General features: G+C 37.3%; 1 protein-coding gene across 4 annotated transcripts in view; it reads left to right on the forward strand.

Annotated features, from left to right (window-relative positions):
• Positions 1-25,342, forward strand: part of DOCK4 (dedicator of cytokinesis 4) — a 473,166-nt gene that overhangs the window by 306,526 nt on the left and 141,298 nt on the right. For all 4 annotated transcript variants that reach the window (XM_056117998.1, XM_056118001.1, XM_056118000.1 and 1 more), the window contains exons 14-17: positions 1,358-1,482; positions 2,354-2,516; positions 6,380-6,486; positions 21,969-22,125. In XM_056117998.1, coding sequence (XP_055973973.1) covers positions 1,358-1,482; positions 2,354-2,516; positions 6,380-6,486; positions 21,969-22,125 — 552 coding nt within the window. The remainder of the gene's footprint in view (positions 1-1,357; positions 1,483-2,353; positions 2,517-6,379; positions 6,487-21,968; positions 22,126-25,342) is intronic.

Raw genomic sequence — 25,342 nt, forward strand, 5'->3', positions numbered from 1 at the left:
ATAGTTGGAGGGATAGCTCAGGATGAGAGATGTGTGCTAAAAGTAGACTAAGGACCAAACATGATGTCCTCTCAGTATCCATATTGCAAACTATGATGCCCAAAAGTAGAGAGAGAATAATAAGGATGGTACCTACTACAGAGTCGGAGGGGGCAATGGGGTGAGGGTCATGAGAGGATATACTGGGGACACTGGTGGTGGAAAATGTGTAATAGTGGAGGGGTGGGTATTTGATCATTGTATGACTAAAACTCACTCATGAAAGCTTTGTAACTGTATCTCAAGATGATTCAATTTTAAAAATGGAGATATTTTATTTTAAAAAAAAGAGAATGGTGCTTTAGTTCTCCAAATGTTAATAAGAGTAATTTCATTTTTGCCAACCCTGTCACATTTTACCTACAAATAAGTTTTTTTTTTCCCCCTTTATTTTATTTTATTTTTTTTAAAGTTGTAGATTTACAATTTTTTGTGCTTTGGTTTCAATTATACAATGATCAAATAAGTTTTAATGAAATGTAACTTACTTATTTCTCACTTCCAGTCCACTCACCATCTCCTTCTAACTTCATCTTTATAGGAGAGACAAAAAAAATGTTCTCTGTTTTCTTAACTTTTCTAGTTGGCATAAAATTTCTATTTTTTTTCTTGCCACAGCAAGAAAGGGTAAGATAAGAAACCATTCAAATTTCATGAAGAGCAATGGAAGAAAAAAATGTTATATGTACATCAATACATATGAATTTGAATCTAGAATCTTTCTCTTTTGTTTTAAGAGTTTGATGGTAAAAAAATTTAAGCCAAGTTTGTTTTTGTGACAGCATTATTCCACATCTGTGTCCAAAAGGCACTAATACAAATTCTTTCAACAGTGAAATCAGTTGTCGATGAGTTTTAGAAAACATTTAGATTTTAACTGTACCTTTTGCACTTATGTCTTTTTATTCCATTTAGGTATTTCTTCTACTCTAAGTGCTATGATAATTAATGCTGGTGTCTGTGAGCCATTCCTGCTAGGCTGTCATTTTTTAATCACACCTCATAAATGAATTGAGGAATATACTGAAAAATCATGAGGGTTGACAGCATTTTCCTCTTCAATCCCAGGACTTATCTCCTAAATGCACATTTTTATTGTTGCTAATTTACCCTAGCAGATGCTGGATTTTACTGTTCTTGGATATTGTTGGTGAAGACTAGAAACCATTTTGTAGAAGTATAACATATTCTACATATATATAGAGAGAGATAATATATATAAGTAGGCTATAACTGTAAGCTAATAACATTTTTCTGAGAGTGTTGTATTATACTTCCTAACATATAAAACATGGTTTTAATTTTCCTTTCATCCTAGGTGAAATGAGGAATGATTTATACATCACTGTAGAAAGGGGGGAATTTGAGAAAGGTGGAAAGAGCGTTGCCAGAAATGTGGAAGTTACAATGTTCATTGTAGAAAGCAGTGGCCAGACCTTAAAGGTATGTTAATCCTGGGCACTTTTTGTGAACAGTTCTACATAAATGCACTGAGTTCATCTTTAATGTGATCAAGTCATTCCTGATATGTAGTATTTGCTATCTAATTCTATGATTTGTTTCTCTGATTTGCTGTCATAGAAAAATTTCACTGTAGTTTTCCTTTTCTATCATAAAAATGCCTTTTAGAAAAAAAATAGATAAGCAAAAAGCTTTAGAGAGTTTGTTTCAGGAAATTCCCATAGCAACTGTTCTTAAATGTAATACTGTGGGTTTTTTTTTCTTAAATGTAGCTTGATTTTTTTTTTTATTTGCCCTGTTTTAGAGATGGATGGTTTTCTTTGGTAAATGGTTTTTAAAAAAAAATCTTTGTTTTGACTAAACTATATCTTAAGAATGAAGTGTTGCTAATTGAAGTGATAATGGCAGGTTTTACCTTAAAGGAAGAGTGTTTAATATGAGCCCAGGGGGCCTAGTCAGCCTCCCCAGGAGGCACATTACAGACTTTTGATTGTAGCATCTTGAGAACTTTGCCATGTAGTAGATTATCAAATGGAGCACACAATTGCTCATCCTTCAGATGTCACAGAGGTCCATACTGAAAGCTAGAGAATTAAGCAGCAGAATCAGACAGACAGACAAATGCAGAATTACACACACACACACACACACACACACACACACACACACGCACACGCACACACACAGCCTGCTATCATTAGAGATTAAGGAAGAGCACTACAAATGACCAAGGAGGTAATTTCACATGTAGTGCTATTTGGACAGCTGGCAGATAGAGCAAAGCAATTGCTTTGTTGCTTTCAAAATCATCTTTGAAGGAAGCTGTCTTTAACCTGCCTATTTCCTTTGTTAGGATTTTATCTCCTTTGGCTCTGGAGAGCCGCCAGCCAGCGAGTACCACTCCTTTGTATTATATCATAACAACAGTCCCAGGTGGTCTGAACTGCTGAAACTTCCCATCCCTGTGGATAAATTCAGGGGTGCGCACATCCGCTTTGAATTTCGACATTGTTCCAGTAAGTGATTTTATGGGGATGGCTACATGGCTTTTTTTGTGTTTTGGAAATAGTTGGCTTTCTAAGGCAGAATCACAGGGTAGATGAACCACTAAAATGTGCAACAAATCAAAGAAGTCTGAAGGAGACCCAATAGCAATTGTAGACTAGGCCATAAATGGTATTACATAGTAAAAGAAAAAAAATAATAATCTCCATCAAACATCCAGAAAGAGGGGGTAGTGGAAATCTACAAAGTTCTCCTTCTATTGATTACTTTTATAGAAGTTCATCATTGTTTTCAGTCCAAGAAGGTTGGATAGAAAGGAAAGACACCACATTTGAACTTGACCAGCCCTGATGATTTAAACAAGTGCTGACCCTTAATTATACAGTTCCAACTCTTGACAGATCATGGGAATCCACAAGGACTTTTCTGGTCATGTGAAATCACTGCATTCCTCTGATTGGTTCATTCATGTCACACTTGGATATGTCTGCATCACCAGTCCCACACAATGACAGATAAGATGTAATGTCACTCCATGTAGTCTGAGCATTGATGTAGAACAATTGCCTCATTTTAAAGGCCTGAAGTACCTAAGACTATTACATTATTTGTCCAAGGGACTATTATGTCACTTCTTGGTGTCTGTATTTTAACTCATTTGCTCTCATTATATCATCTTCATTATTTCCCACTTTATGTTCCCTCTAAGCCCCAGTCCAGATATGGTAGATAGGTAATTAATTAGGTAGGTAGATAGATATAGATCCTGTGTTCCTGATGTATTTCAGATACCACCATGACTAGTGTACCTTATGAATATAGCAATTGAATTTACAGTGGAAGTGGGAAAAGATACACAAAAATCACATCATGTAGCGACTCCTCTACAATCTGGAAGGAACGGAGCCATTGCCAAAACATAAACAGTGACTTTACTTGAGTGCTGTGCAATTCATCTGTGATTTAGGGAGAGGTGGAAGACCTTGTCTGTTCTCAGGGTATTGGCTCAAGTAGTTCCTTAAAGTCACCTTTTGTGGGTATTTCTGAATGTAGGTAAATGACTAGTAAGTACTTCCAAATTCCCAGAAAAGTTCCATGGGTTATACTTTCAAAATAAAAATATGTAAATATCTTGCAATGATGCTGTACCATTCTTCTCACTAACATTTATTATAATTTTATACTTGGGTCTAACAAAAGATTTTCATTTTAAGATTACTAAAAGGAGAAAGTATAAATGAGTAGGAAGTTCAAGAGCTCTTGGAGAAAATTACTAAGAACTTGGAGAATATCATAAAGAGTTTTTTCAGTTGAACTTGTTAATACTTTGTTCTCTTTACCTTTTCCTTCAAGTATTATTTACAAAGTGTGTTTAGTTTTTTGTTTTTTTTAATGTTAATTGTTAAAACTTAGAAACAAACAGGGACCAGAGAGATAGTACAGTAAGTTAGGTGCTTGCCTTTCATGTAGCAGACCAGATTTAATCCCTAACATTGCATGTGGTCCCCAAGCCCTATCAGGAGTAATCCCTGGGTGGAGAATCTGGAATAAACCCTCAAAACAGTAAGGAAGGGATAGAAGAAAGGAGGGAAGGAAGATTGGTTTAGAACAAACATAAATAAAAGAGAATATATAATCCCAAACACTACAAATATTTCCTTTGTATAAGTAGATAGTATAATAATATAATCACATGTTTGTTATACTTATTATACAATTATATAATTACACTATAAATACACTAATGCATAAATTTACAAAAAATATATATTATAAATATATAAATTGTATAGATGCAAATATCTAACTTTTCACATATAATATAAATACAAAAAGTCAAATATTTACTGAATACCCACTATGCAGTGAACACTTTACTGGGTATTTTGAGATATATGAATAAGCACAACAGAACGCCTCCTCTCACTCATCTTTCATTCTGGAGAGGAAAGAGGAACAATGAGCAATTGCATACTTTATTCAGTAGTAATAGGGTAGTGAAGAAGACTAAATTAGGATTAGGTGCTAGAGTGTGATGGCATGTGTTGTTACTTTAGATGAAGTAGTTAAGAAAGACCTCTTTGATAAGAAGATGTATCAGTCAGAAACTAAATGGTAAAGTCCCTTGGGTAACTGGGAAAGAAATGCAAAAGTCTGGCAGGAGAAACCTCCCTGGTTATTTTTGTTTTTGTTTTTGTTTTTCCTCAAGGAATAGGGAGGACACCAGGTTAAGATATTAGAATAATTTGGGAATGCTGCTAGAGAGGTGACAGAAGATAGAGATGTCATGGGGAGATGTTAGATTTTATCTGTACTGAGGATTCACCAGAAGAGTTAAGTTGAGGATAAATGTGGCAGGTGGATGGGCAATGCATGGGCAAATAGGAACTGAAAGACCACATAAGAGATGTTTTCATTCACCCAAATAAAATATTAAAATGCTTTGGGTTAGGACGGTAGTGGTTGTTTGTTTTCTGTTTTGTTGCAAATTTACTGACAGTTTAGATGCTATGGAAAGAGAAAAACCAAGGTTGATCACGAGATGAAGCAGTCATATAGTGAGGTGAGGGAGGGGAGACAATGGCAAGAATTTGTTTGGACGGCAAAAATCAAATGTTCTGTTGCAGACATGTTAAATCTGAGGCATCTATTACACCTTTATGTTGACAAATAGGCAGTAAAATGAGATTTAGGTTTGAGACAAAATTGAGATGGAGAACAAGACTTTATTGGTATTCTGTCAATATTTACTAACCAGCCTTCAGGTTTCTAGACAGGAGACCCCTAAATTCAATGTTTGTTCATTTACCTGGGGTAATAGTTCCACCAGGGTCAACTTTGAGTGACCAACGTACATGACAACCTGGGGTTGGGGAAAGATGTGCCATCAGCTCTTGTGAGCCAGTCCAGGTTAGTTTTTGCAGATCACTGATTTTCATGAAATGCAAAGCCATGAATATCTTAAGAAAGTTTAAATAGCAAAGATAGGGGCTGGAGCAATAGCACAACGGGTAGGGCATTTTCCTTGCACGTGGCCGACCCAGGTTCGGTTCCCAGCATCCCATATGGTCCCCTGAGCACCACCAGGAGTAATTCCTGAGTGCATGAGCCAGGAGTAACCCCGGTGCATTGCCGGGTGTGACCCAAAAAGCCAAAAAAGAAAAAAAGAGAGAAAGAGAGAAAGCATTTTAAAAAATCAATAAATAGCAAAGATAAATCCTGTGCGAGATCCCTGGGACTCTTAAATGTATACTTATATATTGGGAAAACAAGGAAAATAAAAGAGATGGTAATAAAAGAGATCAATTAATATTAAGACATGATACCCATGAGATTGAAAGAGAATCAGGAAGAATTGAATGCAGGACACTGAAGAAAGTTGTTATAAGGTGCAGATGCCAGTGATAAATAAGAGAAATTATTATCCAGAATTAAAACATAGACAAGCTGCACATTTTTAAAAACATAACAGCAGATGGTTCCATGAAGATTAACCAGTGCACATAGTTTGATGATTGGGCAGAAATCTGGAATTAGGCGGTGATACAGAAAAGTCACTTCTTAAAACCTTCTCCATATTGTGTAGGGGAAGCTAATCAGTGTGGATTATATTTCTTGGCAACCATGCTTCTTTAAAGCCTATATAACTCTGATTGGAGAGATGGTACAGAGATTATGGCACTTGCTCTGCACACAGCTGACCCAGATTCAGTCCCTGCCACCATATTTTGTCTCCCAAGTACTACCAGGAGATAGCTCTAAGCATTGTTAGGAGTGCATCAATAAATAATGAAATACGTAAAGTGTATATCTGAACACAAGTATGTAAACTCTTAGCTTGAATAAGCAAATAATTCGTTTTTCCCCCCCACAGCAAAGGAGAAAGGAGAGAAGAAGTTGTTTGGTTTCTCTTTTGTCCCCCTGATGCAGGAAGATGGCAGGACTCTCCCAGATGGCACTCATGAGCTCATTGTACATAAGGTAATATTAATCAGATACTGGGGATGGCTGTGAAAATTAGAACTGAATTATTTGACTCACTGTCTTTTCACTCTGTAGAAGGTTAAAAAATGAAAAAGATACTCTTGGAAGGTTGCTGGGGGTGGGGACTATATATATATATATTTTTTTTAAATATTGCCTCTATTCTATGTTGTGTTTTAAGACATATTTTGAAGATAATTTCTATTTCATCTTCATTTAGGTTTAGGTTTAGATATTTGGGTAAATTTATATGTTGATCTTAAGCTCTTTTTCATTGCTATAATAGGAAATACATAAAGCTTACACAGACATATTTTCAAATATTGCCAATACTTTCCTTCTGACTTAGATCTACAGAATATTTTCACATTTATCTATTCCTGTAATCATGTGACATTCCAGACTCCTACCTGTTCTCACTTGGGCAAACTGATCCTGCTGGCTAGTTTTTGCCTTCTCTCTCTAATCCAGTTCCTGCCTAGCTATTAGAATGACAGTTTTCAGACCCAGATTTAACAAGGCCACTTTCTAACTTAGTCATTGAGAAACATCCATTGCCCAGGAAACAAATTTCCTAATATTCATAAACAGTATTCTGTTTCTGTCTTCTACTGGAAATGTAATGTCCAGAAAAATGGTTTATATACCTCTGTTTCTAGCAGTTACATTCTTTCTGTTTTAAAAAGTGACTGAAAAGAACTTACATTGTTAAAATACAAGGAAAATATATTTGAGAGCACAGTAACTCATAAAGAAAACAGAGGAGTTAAACATATTAGACACCTGAGATGATCTATTAACTTCCAAGCCAGGTCCAAGAAATTCTTTTATGAAATATGTGCTTTGATTCAAAATACCTTCACCTGTAAATTCTCAAAATATATAAATGTAGACTCTGTATGAGTATTTGTGATTGTTGCTTCTGTATAATGGCGAATCTTAACTAAGTAAACACAGGAGTAAGATCAAACAGGGATTCTGCTTCTTAATGACTCATAGAGGAGTGAACTATTCCTAGACTATGCATCACCTGTGGGCTTTCTCCTGTCATTTTGAGGTAATTTGTGGGGCTGCTTCTAAGTTTCCAGTCAAGCCTGAATTGACTTCTCTGAATGTGAGTAATCCAAGATTCTGAATTACTGATTAGAGACATTGATAAACTTAAAACTACCAGGAGGAAAGGTCGCAGAACTTCAAAACATGAGCACTTAGGAATCCTATTGATAACAATATTGATTTTCAGATAGAGAATTCTAACAGGGTGACTTCTCAATGATACAACTTTTCTTGATAACAGACCTTTGAATCAGCTCAATCTAGTGCTCAGACATTCACTGAGTAGCAAAACTCTGCTTCAGAAATCACAGGAAAATTCATTTGGGCTTAAACAATTTAAAGAGCAGAGGATGCCAGTAATCTTCCCAATGGACACAGGCAGCTCACAATTGTGTTAGTAGATTGTCTAATTTTGGACAGACTTACATTGTACAGATTCATCAGGAAGTGTTAATGCCACAGAAAAAATCCTGTGTAGCTGAGTTGTCTTACGATTAAATTTATTCAGCATTGCTTATTTAAAGAGGTATAGAATGCTTGCCAAGTTTAATAACTTTTGTTTTTAGACCAGTTAATGCCATGGTTTTCTTTTACATGGTATAAAGTCAACTAGTTCAATTTTTGCTTAAGATCTCTTGCAGATTTTGATTATAAAGCCATTTTTATGAACATAAATCTTACCCAAATGTTAGAAATTAAGTTCAGAAAATTTGTAAGTCCATTCACATAAAATGTAAAAACTCTTTTTACGTATACGGCCATAGAATCACAATCTTCTATCTTCAGTGGAAGATAAGGTTAGACTTAGCCTTGTTTTACATTTAATTGTGGTCTTCCATCTAACTAAAGACCATCATACCATTGATCTTGAAAGTGATCTTGATAGTAAAGTTTTTGTTAGTATTTTGAAGAAGTATTATGTGAGATATTTGTAAATCATTTCATGTTGTTTATTATTAATTACTAACTTAAAACCGGCTGGAGCAATAGCACAGCAGCTGGGGCGTTTGCCTTGCACCCAGCCAACATGGCTAACCCAAGTTCGATTCCCCTGCCCCTCTTGGAGAGCTCGGCAATCTACCGAGAGTATCTCACCAGCATGGCAAAGCCTAGCAAGCTACCCATGATGTATTCGATATGCCAGAAACAGTAACAACAAGTCTCACAATTTGTTGTAAGATGTTACTGGTGCCCGCTCGAGCAAATCGATGAAAACAAGAGGACAGTGCTACAGTACTAACTTGAAACCAGAAGTTGGTAAGAGAAGGAAAAAATGCTCTGAAAGAAAGATGTTTTTAGCTTTTCCCTGCAGATGTGAACAGAGAAACTGTGGTTTATGTAAGCTACTCTGAGCTAAATCCTGTCTGCTCTTCACGTGAGGTATTCAAGATTTAATCCTGTACTGAGCTAAGAAAAAAGCTGATGTGTTGTGAATAATTTCATAGCCTAATTTGGGTCTAAAATTTGTGAGAGATTTCCTCTGTGAAATAAGACCGAATCATACTTGAGAGTGTGTTTTAGAAAGATCATTCTATAAAGGTGTCCGCAGTCTGGCATGAACTTGGACTTACCCTTTGAACAGGGTTTAAAGAATCTCAAGGGTAAACATCCCTTTTCAGATCATTTTCTTTCTCCTGCCTCCCATCTTCATTGGGGCCCTGTGCTTTATAATTCTATTAATGATAGTTTCATGCACACACTGTTCCAACACAACACCTTCCAACAGTATACCAATCACCCATCCATAAACTCAGTTGCATGGACCAACTCCCCAGTTCTGTTGCCTTTGGCCATTTGTTGTTCCCATACTGTGTCTTTATATCCTGCATTTAAGAGTGATCATTCTGACTGACTTCACTGACCATGATATCCTCAGTTATTTATCTGCAAATTACTAATAAAGTTTCAAATTTCATTAAGCTTTGCTATTACCCTGTGTTCAAGTACAATTGTTGTCGTTAAATTCATACGGATTTTTTTTTGGATATCGTCCTAGTTACAGTTTTTACAATACCAAAAGGATTCATGCATACAATATTCCAACACCTCACCCACCGCCATAGTGCCTGTTTCCCTATACCTTTGTTTTGTTTTTTTTTTCTTTTTGGGTCACACCCAGCAATGCATAGGGGTTACTCCTGGCTCTGCACTCAGGAATTAATCCTGGCGGTGCCTGGGGGACCATATGGGATGCTGGGAATCGAACCCGGGTTGGCCACATGCAAGGCAAATGCCCTACCCACTGTACTATCACTCCAGCCTCTCTCTACACCTTTGTCTCGGGGTTTTCCCTTCACCTTCTCCTCTCCCACTCCTTATCTCACCATTGCCACCCCTGTCTCTCTCATAAGCTTTGTTCTGTAGATAAGACCAGATCCATAAAGATATTTTTAAACTATTCCTTTCCACATATCTTCCAGAAAACAAGAAAAGAGACTGAAATAGTGAGCATTTAGAAATTCATTTTTCAAGTCATTTCTTGAAGAAACTAATGGGAAGATCCAAAAAAAGAAGGCTAGGAAAAGAATAGCCATGAACTCTAGTCCTTATTCTTATTCATTTTCATAAAACATCTTTGGTCTTTGGAAGGACATTCTAAGACATTTTCCTCTGTGGCTGGAGAGCTAGTACAGGGGTTAAAGAACTTTCCTTGCATGCACCGGATCCTGCCTTAGTCCTTTGCACCACACATAGTTCTGAGCACAGAGCTAAGAGTAAACCCTGAGCACTACTAGGTGTGGCACCAACCTCTTTCCCCAAATTCTCATTCTTATTATTATATGTGTATGTGTAAATCCTTTTTTGCGTGTGTGCGCATGCGCACAAATAAAACGCCACCAATGATATCGTCTACCTTTGAGAAATTGGGTTCTGCAAATGAATCTTTATTGATTAATATCGCTAAGGTTAAAGTGACCCAATTCAGCCAGATTGGGTTTGTACTTAGTAGAGAATCTAATTCCTTATAGGGAGATTTATTGGCTTCCTGATGTAATACATCAGTGTAAGTAAAAGGCTGGTGAGAAACTGGACAAATAAGAATGGTTGGAGAGGGATTAACTTAATGGGATGACCTACTGTAAGAATTTGTTTCAGCTTTATTTCACCTTCACTATCTCAAGGTTTACATATTCCCTTTGTGGGTCACAATTTTTCTCTCTCACCAGTATTCAGTTTCTTGTACTATTTCCCAGCCCCCTACTTAGTCTGTAAAAATCCAGCACAGCTGATCCGCACTGCCTTTGAGGGGTGAGGGGATGGTTGGGGGTGGCGACTGTTGGAAATCAAATCCAGAGCCAATCAAATCCAGAGCCTCTAACACACAAAGGACTCACTCTATCACTTGCCTTTGGCCACCATCTTTGGAATGAATTTCTCAGGTGCAGTCGTTCACCAAGCACTTTCAGTAGCACTCATTTCATGATTGCATTCATGAGTAAGATAAAAAGAATTGAAAAATTAAGATATACTAATGGGTTCACTAACTGACTTGCTGATCATAGACCTCTACATGCTCCTCCATCCACTTATTCCAAAAGAAACATTTCCTGTAACACTGTTCAACCAAGATCATATAAGGTAAAAATATCTAACTGGGGCTTTACTTCGAATTGAGAATATAGCTGCTATAATAAGCCTGTTTCACGAAACATTATAAGAGAAATGTAAAAAGTTAATACTTGTAAAATTTTAAAAAATAAAAAGGAATCTGTTAAAGTTTTAATAATAAAAGTTTAATTTAAATAAAATTTAAATCAATTTAAATTAAATTTTAAAAAATTAAAATAAAATTTAAAGTTTATTTAAATATTAATAAATTAAACCTTAATAAAATTAAAGTTTCAATAAAACCATATCAAGCTGAATGTAGAAACTACAGAAAAAAGGGGGCTAAGATATCTTAAAGGTAGACTTGGGCTTATCACTGAAGACTAATTAATTTGTTATCTAGAAAGTCCTCTCTTCTTATTAATTAGTATCAGAGTGTCACATTAATTATTAATTAGTATCAAAGTGTCACCAGAAATTCTGTGCCTTAGCTGAACCATGCTTCTCTGCTGAATGGCTTCTGGAGAATCTCCTTCATTTTCCGAAGCCTGTGTTCAGTGTCTGCAGATCTGCATGTCTGTCTCTGGATGTCCCAGTTCCAGGTTTCCTACCCTCCTCAAGATTTATTCAATATTGTGCTGAAATTCTCTAACAGTCCTTGTTTCTGCCAGCAATATGTATTTTTCTGGTCAACAAGCAAGGGGGGCATTATAGGAAAGTGAGTGGCTGTTCAATTTTCTGTGAATTTCTTTTCTGTAATTAGCTCAGCCGAGTGTTCAAAGTCATCTTCTGGTCAACCTGTCCAGAGGCCCTCGAGTTTACTGTCCAGTGACCAGTGACCATTGTGTTTTCCTTCACTGTGGCAGCTCTATGACCTCGTTTCATCCGTGGGCAATAGGATTTCCCATGTAGAGGTTGAATAAATAGATAGTTTCCTGGATGAATGAATGAAATCATCCAAAACTACTCTTTTTAAAATTTTTGTTTGTATTTGGGCCATACTTGGAAATGTTCAGGGCTTATCCCTGGCTCTGAACTCAGAAATCACTCCTGGCAGGGATCAGGGGACCATATGGGGTGCCAGGAATAGAATTCAGTTTGGCCAGGTGCAAGGCAAGTACCTTACCTATTGTACTGTCTCTCTGTCCACAGAAACACTTCTAATCAAAAGCCGAAACTCTCTATACCCTGACCACAAAGTTTCCATTCAACTCTCCAGTTTTCTGAATGTTCCTGTTTTCCTGTGTTACTCTCCTGCAATAAAAAAAAAAAAATCACCTAGGGGCTTGAGCAATAGCACAACGGGTAGGGCGTTTGCCTTGCACGTGCCAACCCAAGTTCGATTCCCAGCATCCCATATGGTCCACCAAGCATTGCCAGGAGTAATTTCTGAGTGCATGAGCCAGGAGTAACCCCTGTGCAATGCCTGTTGTGATCCAAAAAGCAAAAGCAAAAAAAAAAATCACCTAAATTTAGTCTTTATTTTTTGTCCACTCTTTCTTCTTTATCTTCCCTTATAGGGGCAAGTTCTACTTGTCTCTGTTTGGGAAGAAAAAGATCAGCTCCAGATCAATCTACCAACAGTGTTCCCTGCAATCCCCCTACCTAGGCAGTAGAAGAAATCCTTGTAATAGGTTAGTATCAGCCTTGAAGAATATATACAAGACTATTGACATTGCATGCAAATTGATCAGCTGCTTAGCTCAGTTCTCACAAAAGTGATTTACCACCTTTCTACATACCCCACCACTTCCCTTCTATTTAACTGAGAAAACAGAAGTAAACAGACAGGAACTTCCTGAGCTTCCTATGCTCTGCCCCTCAGCACCTGCAAACTTATCTGCATCCTTCCCTTTTTTCCAGCTTCCTGTTTTAAAGGATGGGTCGAACTCCTTGAACTCCTTCTCTGTCTGCCTAACTTAATTCTTCCACCTGTTTCCCTCTGCAGCTTCCTCTTGATGTCCTTGGGACCCTGCTCCCCACTGTGTCCTCTTTCTCTCCTTAACAGTAGCTGTTTCCTCTCTAATGGCAGCATCCTTGGGGATTATAAACATTCTCAGACTTAAAAAAAAAAACAACAACAACACAAAAATTAAAAGCTTCCCTCCTTCCTCTTCCGTGCCCAACAAAGCCAGCCTACATCAACAGCTAGTCTTCACTATCTCCTTTTATTCCGTCTGTTCTTGAAGCTGCTTCTGTCCCCACAACTCAGATGAGCTTTCTCCCTTAAGGGCAGAAGTTTCTACCCGGAAGCTGACCACCAGATTCTTTCAACCAGCACCTCTGCTTTCATCCACTAAGCTACCCTCTCTCTGCTTATGGAAGTCACACTTGGATTTTGAGCTAAGAATTTCGCCAGCCTTTTGGACCTTTTCTCTTTCTGTTACTTTCTCTGAGAACAGAACTCTGCAAGTTTCTTGACTTCTCCTATATCCAAACAGTTGGTTGCCAGATTGGTCAGCCCCACTTCCTTAATCATTGAAATGTCGTTTAGTCCAGTAGATATTAGACAGTATCAGAATAAACTTGGGATTTTCTTATTTAATTTAAGTCTCAGATTGGGGCCAGAGTGATACTACAGCAAGTAGGGAATTTGCCTTGCATGCAGCTAACCCAGGCTCAATTTCTGGCATCTCATCTGCCCCCACCCAGTACTTCCAAGAGTAATTCCTGAGTGCAAAGCAAGGAGTAACACCTGAGAATCACAGGGTGTGACCCAAAAAAAAAAGCAAAAATAAAATTTTGAAGTCTCAGACTATCCCAAGGTGCTGAAGAATACCGTATTTCAGCCAAATTAAACCACATATAAGGGCCAGAGCGATAGTACAGCAGCTAAGGCCTTGCACATGGCCAACCTGAGTTCTAATCCCCAGTATCCCATATGGTCTCCTAAGAACCACCAGGAGTAATTCCTGAGTGCAGAGCCAGGAGTAACCCCTGAACATCACTGGGTGTGATCCAAAAAAGAAAAAAAAAACTCACATATTACTGCAGCTATGCTTTTTTAAAAAATATTTTAGGCACTACGGTTTGCAATTCTGTTAATAATAGGATTTAATACATAACCCAGTCCATCACCACACCCTACCCCAGAGGGCTCACTTCCCTCCACCATGGATTGTCCCTGTACGCTCCCCACTCATCCCCCACCACTTCGAATTCCCTCCATCCTTCCCCAGTGATAAGTTTTTTACTGAATAGCGGTTCTTTATACCTGGACTTTTAGAACAGTGTTTTTTTTTTAAATTGAATCACTTTGAGATACAGTTGCAAAGTTTTCATATTTGAGTTTCAGTCATACAATGATTGAACACCCACCCCTCCACCAGTGTGCATTTGCCACCACCAATGTCCCCAATATCCCCCCCCCATCCCACCCCTCTCTCTGTCTCTATAGCAGACAATTTCCCTCTTACTCTCTCTCTACTTTCGGACATTATGGTTTGCAATGCAGATCCTGAGAGGCCATCATGTTAGTTAGGTCCTTTATCTACTTTCAGCACACTTGTCCTATCCTGAGCAATCCCTCCAACCATCAGATCCCTTCTCTATCCCAGAGGCCTTCTCCCCCAGCTCATGAGGCAGGCTTCTAACCATGGAGAAATATTCCTGGCCCTTTTCTCTATTGACTGTTATGGGTTTTTTTTTTATATTCCACAAATGAGTAAATACAGTCATTCCATATCCCACTCTTTCCAACTCATTTCACTTAGCATGATATTCTCCATGTCCACCTACTTATCAGCAAATTTTGTGACTTCATCTTTTCTAACAGTTGCATAGTATTCCATTGTGTAGATGTACCAAAGTAGAAGTTATCTTAAATATTTTCAGACTTACAGAAAAGCTACAAAATATAGTACAGAAGTTTCTCATGTACCTTTTACCCAACTTCTCCTTAAGTTTCCATTGCAAAACCATAGCTGAGTTATTAAAGCTAAATTAACAAAGCTTTGAATTTTACGTTTTCCTATTACTCTCATTTTTCTGTTTTAGGAATCAATGCCAGATTCCATATTGCATGTATTTGCCACATCATGCTATGTATGATAGTCTCATCCATAGGTTTTTAATCTCTTTACTGTCTTGACACATCTTGTTTCTTCCACATATACCTGCTAAGCAAACCTCCTATTCTTTATGACTGAGATCGGGTGTTCCTTTCCCACATAACCCTTTCTTCTCTTCCTTAGCATAGCTGGTATCACTGGTTTTTGTCACCACTTTGTACTCAGTTATAGCAAATGAGTGCAGAGTTCACTGCTATGTAAGCTGATTTCAATTAAGTAATGGTAATATATATTTGCAAGTGGGTTGTCCAGTATACTGTATCTTCAGATTTTATTTTCTACTTCCCACAAATTATAGCCCCTTTACATTGATCCCATATTATGAATTCATGTACTAGTTTTTTTAATCATCAGTATGCATCTCCCCATCATATAGCTTACATTATTGCAAACATCACGTTCCTGGTATTGTGTTTATGATTGACCACTGCAGCTTTCTTTCACATATGTAGGACAGTACCAAAGGAAAGAGTCTGGGGCATGGCCTATCATTCATTGCTGTCCAAGTTCATTCTAATTTGGGGCAAAAAAAAAAAAGAATCATGCACCAAGCTCTAAATTGTCAATTAGATTCAGCACCCTGCTACTACTGCAAAGGCTGCATTTTAATTCATCTATAAAAATTGCAGGGAGCACATCTCTGCTGTCAGATCTGATTTCACTCTCAAGTATAGTAAAGCAGAGGGCTGGTTTTTACCTCCTTTCCTCTAATGTGTAATAAATTAACATCATGCCCTTTCAAGATGACTTTTGCAGATCTCAGGATCTCAAAGCAAACAGAGAGAAACTTCCTTTACTATGACAGTGGCTTGGTTTCATAGCAACTTCAAGACACTCTGTTCACGCTCCCTTGTTCTTCAGAGGAGGAATAGCTCAGTTCATTTTTCCCTCATCTCTCGACTTTCAAGCATCAACCACAATACCATTAACGCTTTACATCTGTGTCAGCAACAAGAGAATGAGCTGCCAAATGGGAAGGACACTCTCTTATTATCTTTAGATCTGCTTTGCCTTGTCACATCTTACAGTGTATTTGATGGAAAAATATTCCTATGCCAAACCGAAATAGTCCATTTTCTAGTATTCCCCAGCATGAAAGTGATTCATATTTAACCACATGTTTAATTTAGGATTTAACTGAATTTTACTATGATAACAAAAGCATTTATCAGCTTCCATGCAGTGCAGTTTCAGGGTGGTAAGCCTGCGTTGCTCAGTTTGGCAGGCATTGAAACCCCAAATACAATCGAATGTGCTTGATATTTCCAATTAAAGTCCCAGCAGTCCCATGTGTACTTGTCCAGCCTCATTTCTGTGACTTGATTGCCTCTTAGCTCTTCGCCTATGTGGGGAGTGTTTATTGCTATTTATTTTCTCTGGTCTGTTTCCTAGTTTAGAATTGCACTCACAGTCTAGACACTAGTCTAGTCTGGCTGAAGAATGTCCAGGAATTTGCTGCTGATCCTCCCTCACTCTCTCACTGCTACTGGTGAACCGTGCGTTTCCTCCTAATAAGCTGAAGAACCTTTCCACACAAACTCTGGTTGATCCTAACCCCACAGAGGACTACTTTCTGGAACTCTCTCTCTCTCTCTCTTTTTTTTTTTTTTTTGCTTTTTGGGTTACACCCGGTGATGCTCAGGGGTTACTCCTGGCTTATGCACTCAGGAATTGCTCCTGGTGGTGCTTGGGGACCATATGGGATGCTGGGAATTGAACCTGTGTTGGTCATGTTGGCGGCGTGCAAGGCAAATGCCCTACTGGCTGTGCTATCGCTCCAGCCCCTCTCTTTATTTTTTAATGCTCTTGGACCACCTTTTTCTCTGGTTGTTTTTATTTTTATTTTTTTTGAAAGGAGGATGTAGTGCACACAATGCTCAGAGGTTACTCCTGGCTCTACACTCAGGGTTCGTTCCTGGTGGTGCTTGGGTACCATATGGGATGCTGGAGAATTGAACCCGACATGGACATGTGCAAGGCAAGCACCTTACCTGTTGTGCTATCTTTGCAGCCCCAAACCATCTTTCTCTTTTATAGATTTTTTTCTTATCAAAATGAATACTCACCTTTATCAATTATATTCCCAAACTCCTAGGTCGTGCCTCATTTACCTGCCTGCCTTTTTGCCTTACTACGTGATCCTTTTGCTTTCAGGCTATGTGATTTCTTTTGCTCCCTGTAACTTTCATCTTTATTAGCCATGACCATCATTTGTGTGTTATATTTGTATCAAAAAATAGTTTTGTATAGAAAACTGGATACCTGATGAAAACAACAGTGGATGAAGATAGAGTTTCATCATAGTTGAGAACACAAATTTAGTTTAAATCATAATTCTGAAATTTACTATTTTTATGACATTAAAAGAAATAAGTTTCTCAGGTTACAGTGTTTCACCTAAGTGCATTATATTATGAGACTAAGAAATTATAGAATGCTTTCCAGTGCCCTATTTATGTGTGAAGAATCATAAACAGTAATTGTTTGAACTGCTTTAGCATCTCATTGTTGATGTGTTAAGGCTGCATGCTAAAAACTTCAGAGATTAGAAGTGACACATGAATCGACTAGAAAGATAGAAGGTACAGTAGTGCTTGCCTTGCATACAGCTGACCCGTGTTCAGTCTCTGGCACCACATCTGTTCTTCTAAGCATTGCTTGGTATAATCCAAAGGCAAACAAACAAGCAAACAAAAAATTATAAGTGGTATATAAGGTGTTCTATGTAATTTCTCCAGGCCATTTAAGTTCTTCAGAAATAGGTGAAAACCTCCAAATATAATTCCATACCAAGTCATATAAATCCATATCACCTTAGATTTCTATTGGAGGGGAAAACATCAGGTTTGAATCTCTGCTAAATATTATATCAAAGGCTTCATCAAAGAATCATTGCTTTGCTTTATCTGAATTCATGGGTAAAAATTTCCACTCTGTCCCCATCACCACTTCTCTTACCAGCACACACGCACTGCTTTTCTTAGAAGGAGATCATAAAATAACTTTTGTTCCGGAGAAATGTTCATATTATTTTATTTTGTACTTAAGTGAGATTGATAGTTCAACTATTAAAAAAATCATCAGGGCTGAAGCAATAGCATAGTGGGTGGGACATTTGCCTTGCACGAAGCTGACCCAGGTTCCATTCTCAACATCCCATATGGTCCCCTGAGCACTGCCAGGGGTACTTCCTGAGTGCATGAGCCAGGAGTAACCCCTGTGCATCGCCGGGTGTGATCCAAAAAGAAAAAAATAATCCTCAAAGTTAGTGCCTCAAAATGTTTCAGATGGTAAAATCTTCGTTCCCCTAGTTAGGGGAGAAGAAAAATGAAAACCAGGTTGGTAGCAGTGACTATTCATTATTGGAGTATGTTTTTTTTTTTTGTTATAACAAAAAAAAAAAACTGGCCCAAAGGGAGGGAAATCTTTTATTCATGGTTCTGTTGAGAACATGATACAGACTTAACTCCAAGCAAAAGTAGAGCTAGATTAGGGGTTACTCATGCTTGAGAGCCAGGCAACTAGTTAGAATTTGGAGGCAGAGTAGGAAGGTTGGGAACTGGGGGGGAGGAGAAGGGAAGCATGGGAGTCAGAGGAGTGTAATACAAAATTTGTCTATAGAGAAAATATTCTGTTTTCATTTTGACTTGGGTCCACACCTCTCTGTATTCAGGACGTCATTCCTGATGTTCTCAGTAGACCATATGCAGTAAGCAGCAAAGATCAAATGGGGATCAGCCACATGTTGACAGTAAGCAAGGGCCTTACTTCTTTTACTCTCTCTCTGATTAAGGGGACCAAAATTCATGTGAACAGATAGGTCATTATCAGCCGCAGGCAGGCTCTAGCTCCCAAATAAATGATATAAAAAATAGTTGGACAGTGTCAGAGATGTGATTGCATGAGTCTTTAATCAAACAGGAAGTGATAGATGGAGTGTTAGTCAAGCTTGCAATAAAAGACTAATAATAAGGGGAATTTGGCGTGCTATGAATTATACAGTGACTTGTATGTCCTAGATGAGAATCCAAGAAAGTATACAACCAAGGGGAGGGGGCAATAATCAAAGATTTTGGAACAATGGATGAATTTTCTGAAGTAGCAACTGAAGTGTACAAGTTTATGCACTTTTCTATGTGAAGTATTTTGCAGTTACAAGAGAAAGCGTTTGAAATTAGAATGTTAAAAGAGAATTATAGAGGCTATTTTTGTGCTTATTGGCCCTTTTTTACTCTGCAGGTGTGCTAGTGAGAACATTGTGTAATATTTCAATTATGTTGCTCTAAATATGTTGAATAGTCTTTAAAAACATTTATTATTAAAAAATTTTAATATATTTTGTGAATCACACCATGAATACCAAAGGGATTCTGTGAAAAACACAGCTGCCTGTTACAAGAATACTAGTCTTGAAAATAAAACAAGTTTTAAAGGCATAAATACCACTGGAATTTTGAAATTTATACTAACCTATATTAGGTCTATATTTGTTATAAACTTTTTCTCAAATTTTTAGTGAAAGCTGTAACACTGCAATAGATAATTTAAAGTAAAAATTTCTAAAACATAACAAAAAACCATACTTCAATAATGATATCTATTAATCTTATGAGGTATCTCCTTCTAGGTGTTGTTCTGTATGGAGGTTTTTTTTAACCCAAATGATATTACTTTATACATTTTAATAAACTCTTTTTAGAGTAGTTTTATAGGTTCACAGTAATATATAGAGGAAGATACAAATATTTCCTTTGCCCCCCGCACATGCAAAATTGCCCTGGTCTCATTATCAACATCATTCACCAGATTTGCACTTTTTTTTTTGCCAAGGATGAGCCGAAAATTATTATCACCCAAAGGTCATAGTTTTGCCTTTTTCATGTCATATAGCTGAAATCATAGAGTAAGTAACCTCAGATTGTCTTCTTTTACTCAATGATATGTATTAAAGCTTCTGGCCATGTTGTTTCATCACTTGATAGCTCATTTCTTTTATCACTAAATAGTATTCAATTTTATCTGAAAGTACCAGTTTATAATATATTTACCTACTAAAGGACATTTTGGTCACTCTCATATATAAATATAGGGGTGAAGGATTAGGCCACACCTGGAGATGCTCAAGGACATAGTCTCTGTGCTCAGGAATAATCCCCTGGTGATACTCTGGGTACCATATGTTGTGCTGGTATGAAATCAGGGTCTCCACCAAAGTGTCTGCATGCAAGGCAAGTGCCTTACCCCCTGTACTATTTATTGCTCCATACACACACATGCACACACACATACACACACACGCGTGTGTGTGTTTATTTATATATATATAATCTACTTTTATCCATTAATTCATTCTAGCCTATATATGATCTCATCTAGAATTTAGTCTATATATAAATTTTAATATAAATCTATATATTTAAACATATATATGTATATTTGTGATATATATATATATCCTTTTCAGCAAGTTTGTCCAAGTCTAGAACCATGCATTGATTCTGACCAGCTGTCTCTTAATTGTTGCTTAGTGTTGAACAATTTCCTTTTCTTGCAACACTTTCTTGAAGAACAAAGTCACGCATTGTCTGGAAAGTGTTGTTTCCTGGTGTTGTCTAGTAGTTGCCTCATGTTGGTTGGTTAACTTGTTTCTCTGTCCTTGGTATTTTCTGTGATGGTCAACTTTGAACTGATTGTGATGGATTCACTTCACTATCTTTGGTAACAAGGCACTATAGAGATGTTTCTGTACATTGTCTGGCTCCAGTGTTGTGATAGCACTATTTCTCACAGACAGCTATTTCTGTCCTCCTGCTCGTCGGAAGTAATCTGGGTGCTGCTTCTTTGTATTCATATAAATGTCCAATCTGTTTCCATTAAATCTTTGTTTCCATAAATACCCAGCAATTTTTCTACAGACTTCAGCACAGAGATAACCCTCCAAAAGAAATAATCATATTAAAGTTCTAAAACTGTGATTCTAAATCTTTCATTTCTTTTTTATTTGTTAACCACCATTTTCTCTGAGAAAATTTCTGTCACACAGTGGGATTAGGATTACCCTAAAATAAAATTTCATATAATTTCCAATTTGCAGAGTACACAGTTGCCTACGCTAAGATGTTGGGAGTACTTTTTAAAATGCTGTGGGGAAAGATAGGGATTGGGGAAAGGAAGAGGATCAGAAATGATTTAAGGACAGTTTTGGAGGATCTTGGGCACTTTGGTGATGAAAGTGAGGTAATTTTGTACATCAGAACAATAAATATTGACATTATTGTAACCATGTTACCTAGACAATGATAATTTTTTAATTGAGGGGAGAAATTTTTTGGTCCCTTAAAACTGATTTTTCTAGCATTTCCAGAATATTGTGCACCATGTGAGAAAGATTATGTAATTTAATTATTTTATGTTGGTTTGTTTGTAGGTCTCAACAGAACTCAGAGGATACTGTGGGGCACCAGGAATTTACTCAAATTAGCTGCCTGTATGGCAAGCACTGTACTCATAATTCCAGCCCTACTTTGAGGTTATATACATAGAAAAGGAAAATTTTGGGTGTTTAAATAATGAAATTACTCTTATAGAAAGTGACATTTCTTGAATTCAAACTCAAATTGGGCTGAGTTCAGAATCCATGTCTAATTCCTTATATATATATATATGTTCGTTGCATTTTGCTTAAGATCTCAATTCTATCTGTAACGGTATTTTGAATGTTTCTTATTTTATACACATAGAGATGGAAGTTATACTTAATATTCTTCATGTGTTCTCCCCCCTTTTAAAAAATATTTTTAACAGTGTGAAGAAAACACGAATCTTCAGGATACTTCCCGCTACCTCAAACTACCCTTTTCCAAGGGTCTTTTCCTTGGGAATAATAATCAAGCAATGAAGGCCACAAAGGAGTCTTTTTGGATAACATCTTTCCTCTGTTCCACAAAACTGACACAAAATGGTAATGTACCATATTATCTTCTCTGAAAACTTCGTATTGAAGGACCTGTGACTTTTGGTAGATTTATTCATTAAATAGCAGTATTACATCTAAGAAGCATGCTCCAAATCACTGCTATTGATCATTCTGCTTCTGATTCTCAATCAAAGGGAAACCATTGTGACCCAGTGAGCTGTTAAGTGCAAGTAATTTAAGAACTTCAGAATTATCACAGTATTGGAACAAGTATATAGATTCTCATGTAAACCATCAAAACTTTTGTTTTGCTTCAGAAAAATGAGTGAGCTGGAGAGATGGCTCAGAAGGCTAGTGTATATTTTTTGCTGGTGAAGGACTGGGTACAATCATCAGGACTTCTGTGTCCTCTAAGTATTGCTGAAAGTGATCCGTTAGCACCTGAATGGTCCCTGAGCACTTTTAGGTTTGGCCCCCCCAAAACAAACAAACCAAAATTAAATAAAAAACAGAAAAAGGGAGAGAGAGAGACACACACACACACAGAGACAGAGGCAGAGAGAGACAGAGACAGTGAGAGAGAGAGAGAGAGAGAGAGAGAGAGAGAGAGAGAGAGAACACTGTGTTTATCTCGTGTTTTACAACTCCATAGTCAGTGCTTATTACAGGTTTTAGAATAAAGGGTGTTTTTTTGTTTAATTAGATGGATATTGCTTTTCTAGTCTAATATTACTTTTTGTGTCAGTGATTGTTTAGCAAGTTATGATTAACAAAGCGAATTGTCATGAAAACATCATCTATAATGAAGGAAGCAAATTAAACATTTTTCAAGTTCACAAAAGGATGCTTCCCGTACAGGGCATCTGAGTAGCATTCTGAATGCTATGCTAATAAGTCAGGACTCAATATGTAGAAAAGAATCACTTCACGGTAAGGTATTATGTCTCATTAAATCTGCCTTTGCCTAACATTTGTGTCATTAGCTCTTTCTTCTGTGATAGAATGGCATTTGTTGAAGGAAGTTTTTTTTTTCTTCTCAGAGAATTTGATATCAGAAAAGAGTCAAATTGTAGCAGTGCAATATTGACCACTTTTGAAAATTGCTATTTCTTATGCCACACTCTTCTGTTGATATGAACTTAAGCAAATAATTCTTTCATTTTTATACTATGTGTGCTTCTCCCTTTCTAATGTATTTTTGCAGGAAGTTTCTTTGGGGAGCCCACCAGGGCCCCAGAGGTGTCCCTCTCTGCATGCCTTTATAGTCCATAATGTTCCGTGGTTCGGTCTGGTTAGGTCCAGCATGCTGCCGTCTGCAGAAAATAAAGAAAAATTTTAAAAGTTCCTTTTTTAGTAAATTTGAAGGCAGGGGGGTTGGATCACACCTGGTGATGATCAGGGGTTACTCTTGGCTCTGCACTCAAGAATTACTCCTGGCGGGGCTTGGAGGACCATATGGGATGCCAGGGATAGGTTTTATCAGTATTCAGTGACTAATGATTTTACTTTAATAGAACCTCCCTTAATATGTTTATAACTAATCTAAAGCTTTGCCAATCCTTGGGTCTGTCTATTCCATTATACTTCCTAAATCCCCTTTTATCCAATACCCCCAGTAAATATTTTAAGGAATATTTATTATTATTGCCATATGATTATTACAAATGTTTTGGCTTAAAACAATAAAAACATATTATCTTACAATTCTTGAGGTCTAAAGACTACAGTCAGTTTCACTGGACTAAAATCAAGGTTTTTATAGGGCTGGATTCTTCTTGGAAGCTCTCAGGGTGTATCTTTTTCCTTACCTCTTCTAGGATCTATGGGCCTTCATCATTTGTTGGCTTACAGCTCCTCCCTCTGTTTTTAAAATCAGCTATAGAGCATGTTCAGATTTCTTGTACTAACCATCTTTCATCTTTTAAGAACTTGTGATCATGTTGCATCTAATGGGTAACCCAGAATAATTTTTCCATCTTCAAATAGTTAATCACATCAGTAGAATTTCTTTTTCCAAAGATGATAAGCATATTTCCAGCTTCGAGGGTTCCTTCATTTGTTGTAGTTCTAGGATTTAAGACATTAGACAGAATTGTGAAGACAGAGATAACCAATGGACTGTGGACATCACTTGAGGGAAGAGCACTTTTCTTGTGTGTGTGAAACCCTGCTTTGGATGCTGGTACTGAAAAACAAAACAAGCCAATGTAGAGAGTCAAATTATGAAAAATGGCAAGCTGCTGCTTGCTAAGAGAAGAGAAAAGTTTTAGATAAACTGCCATAAAATATTAAACATCTCATTATATGCTCATGGCTCATTTTTGGAGACTGATAAGGCTTAATTATCATTTTGACTTTGATTAACCTTGTTGGTCTCAGACATCTCAAAATGAGTCAGGAAATGAATAGTGTATTTCAACGAGATGGGAAGGAGGAAGTTGATCATTCTGAGATTAACATTCTAGACACATATCTCTGTGTAGAGATAATCCCTTTCCAAATTGGAGTAAAATATTTTGTATTCATTTTATTCAGCTTGGAAAATACACTGGTCTCATTTCCATTGCACTTGTGCAGTTTAGTAAGTGTTGTGGTCTGTCGAAACAGTTTCCTTGAGCAGATTTGCTTTTCAATATCCCTGTAGTATGTCTGTGCCGATGTTCTCCATTATAAAGCCGCATTCATGGATAGTGTACCAACAACAGAAGACTTTGCTGCATCGTTTTTATTGTCAGATTAAGTGATGTGTTAAGCTTCTTCAGAGTAGGGATGGTAGAAGAAACCATTTTACTTGTTAGCTTCCTTGGACTATTGTACACAACTTAAGAATATTTTTTATTGGGGCTGGAGTAATGGCACAGCAGGTAGGGCATTTGCCGACCCAGGTTTGATTCCCAGCATTCCATATCATCCCCTGAGCACCACCAGGAATAATACCTGAGTACATAAATCAGGAGTAACCCCTGTGCATCGCTGGGTATGACCCAAAAAGCAAAAATATATACATATATATTTTTTATTTAAATAAAGAACTGTGATATACAACATCATGGATAGTTGAGTCTTAGGCATACAATATTCCAACATTAATCCCAATAATAGTGTTGGCTTCCCCCCAGTGGTGTCCCCATGCTCGCCACCCACAGCCATCTGCCTGCCACCATGGCAGACACACTATAAAGTTCAGTAGCCATTGTTTAGACTTCATGACTTCAGTTATACAACTTTTTTTAAGTCAAAAAGAAGTTTAGGGGCTGAAAAG

Source organism: Sorex fumeus, unplaced genomic scaffold (genome assembly GCF_029834395.1).
Source record: "Sorex fumeus unplaced genomic scaffold, SorFum_2.1 ptg000037l, whole genome shotgun sequence".
Lineage (NCBI taxonomy): Eukaryota > Metazoa > Chordata > Mammalia > Eulipotyphla > Soricidae > Sorex > Sorex fumeus.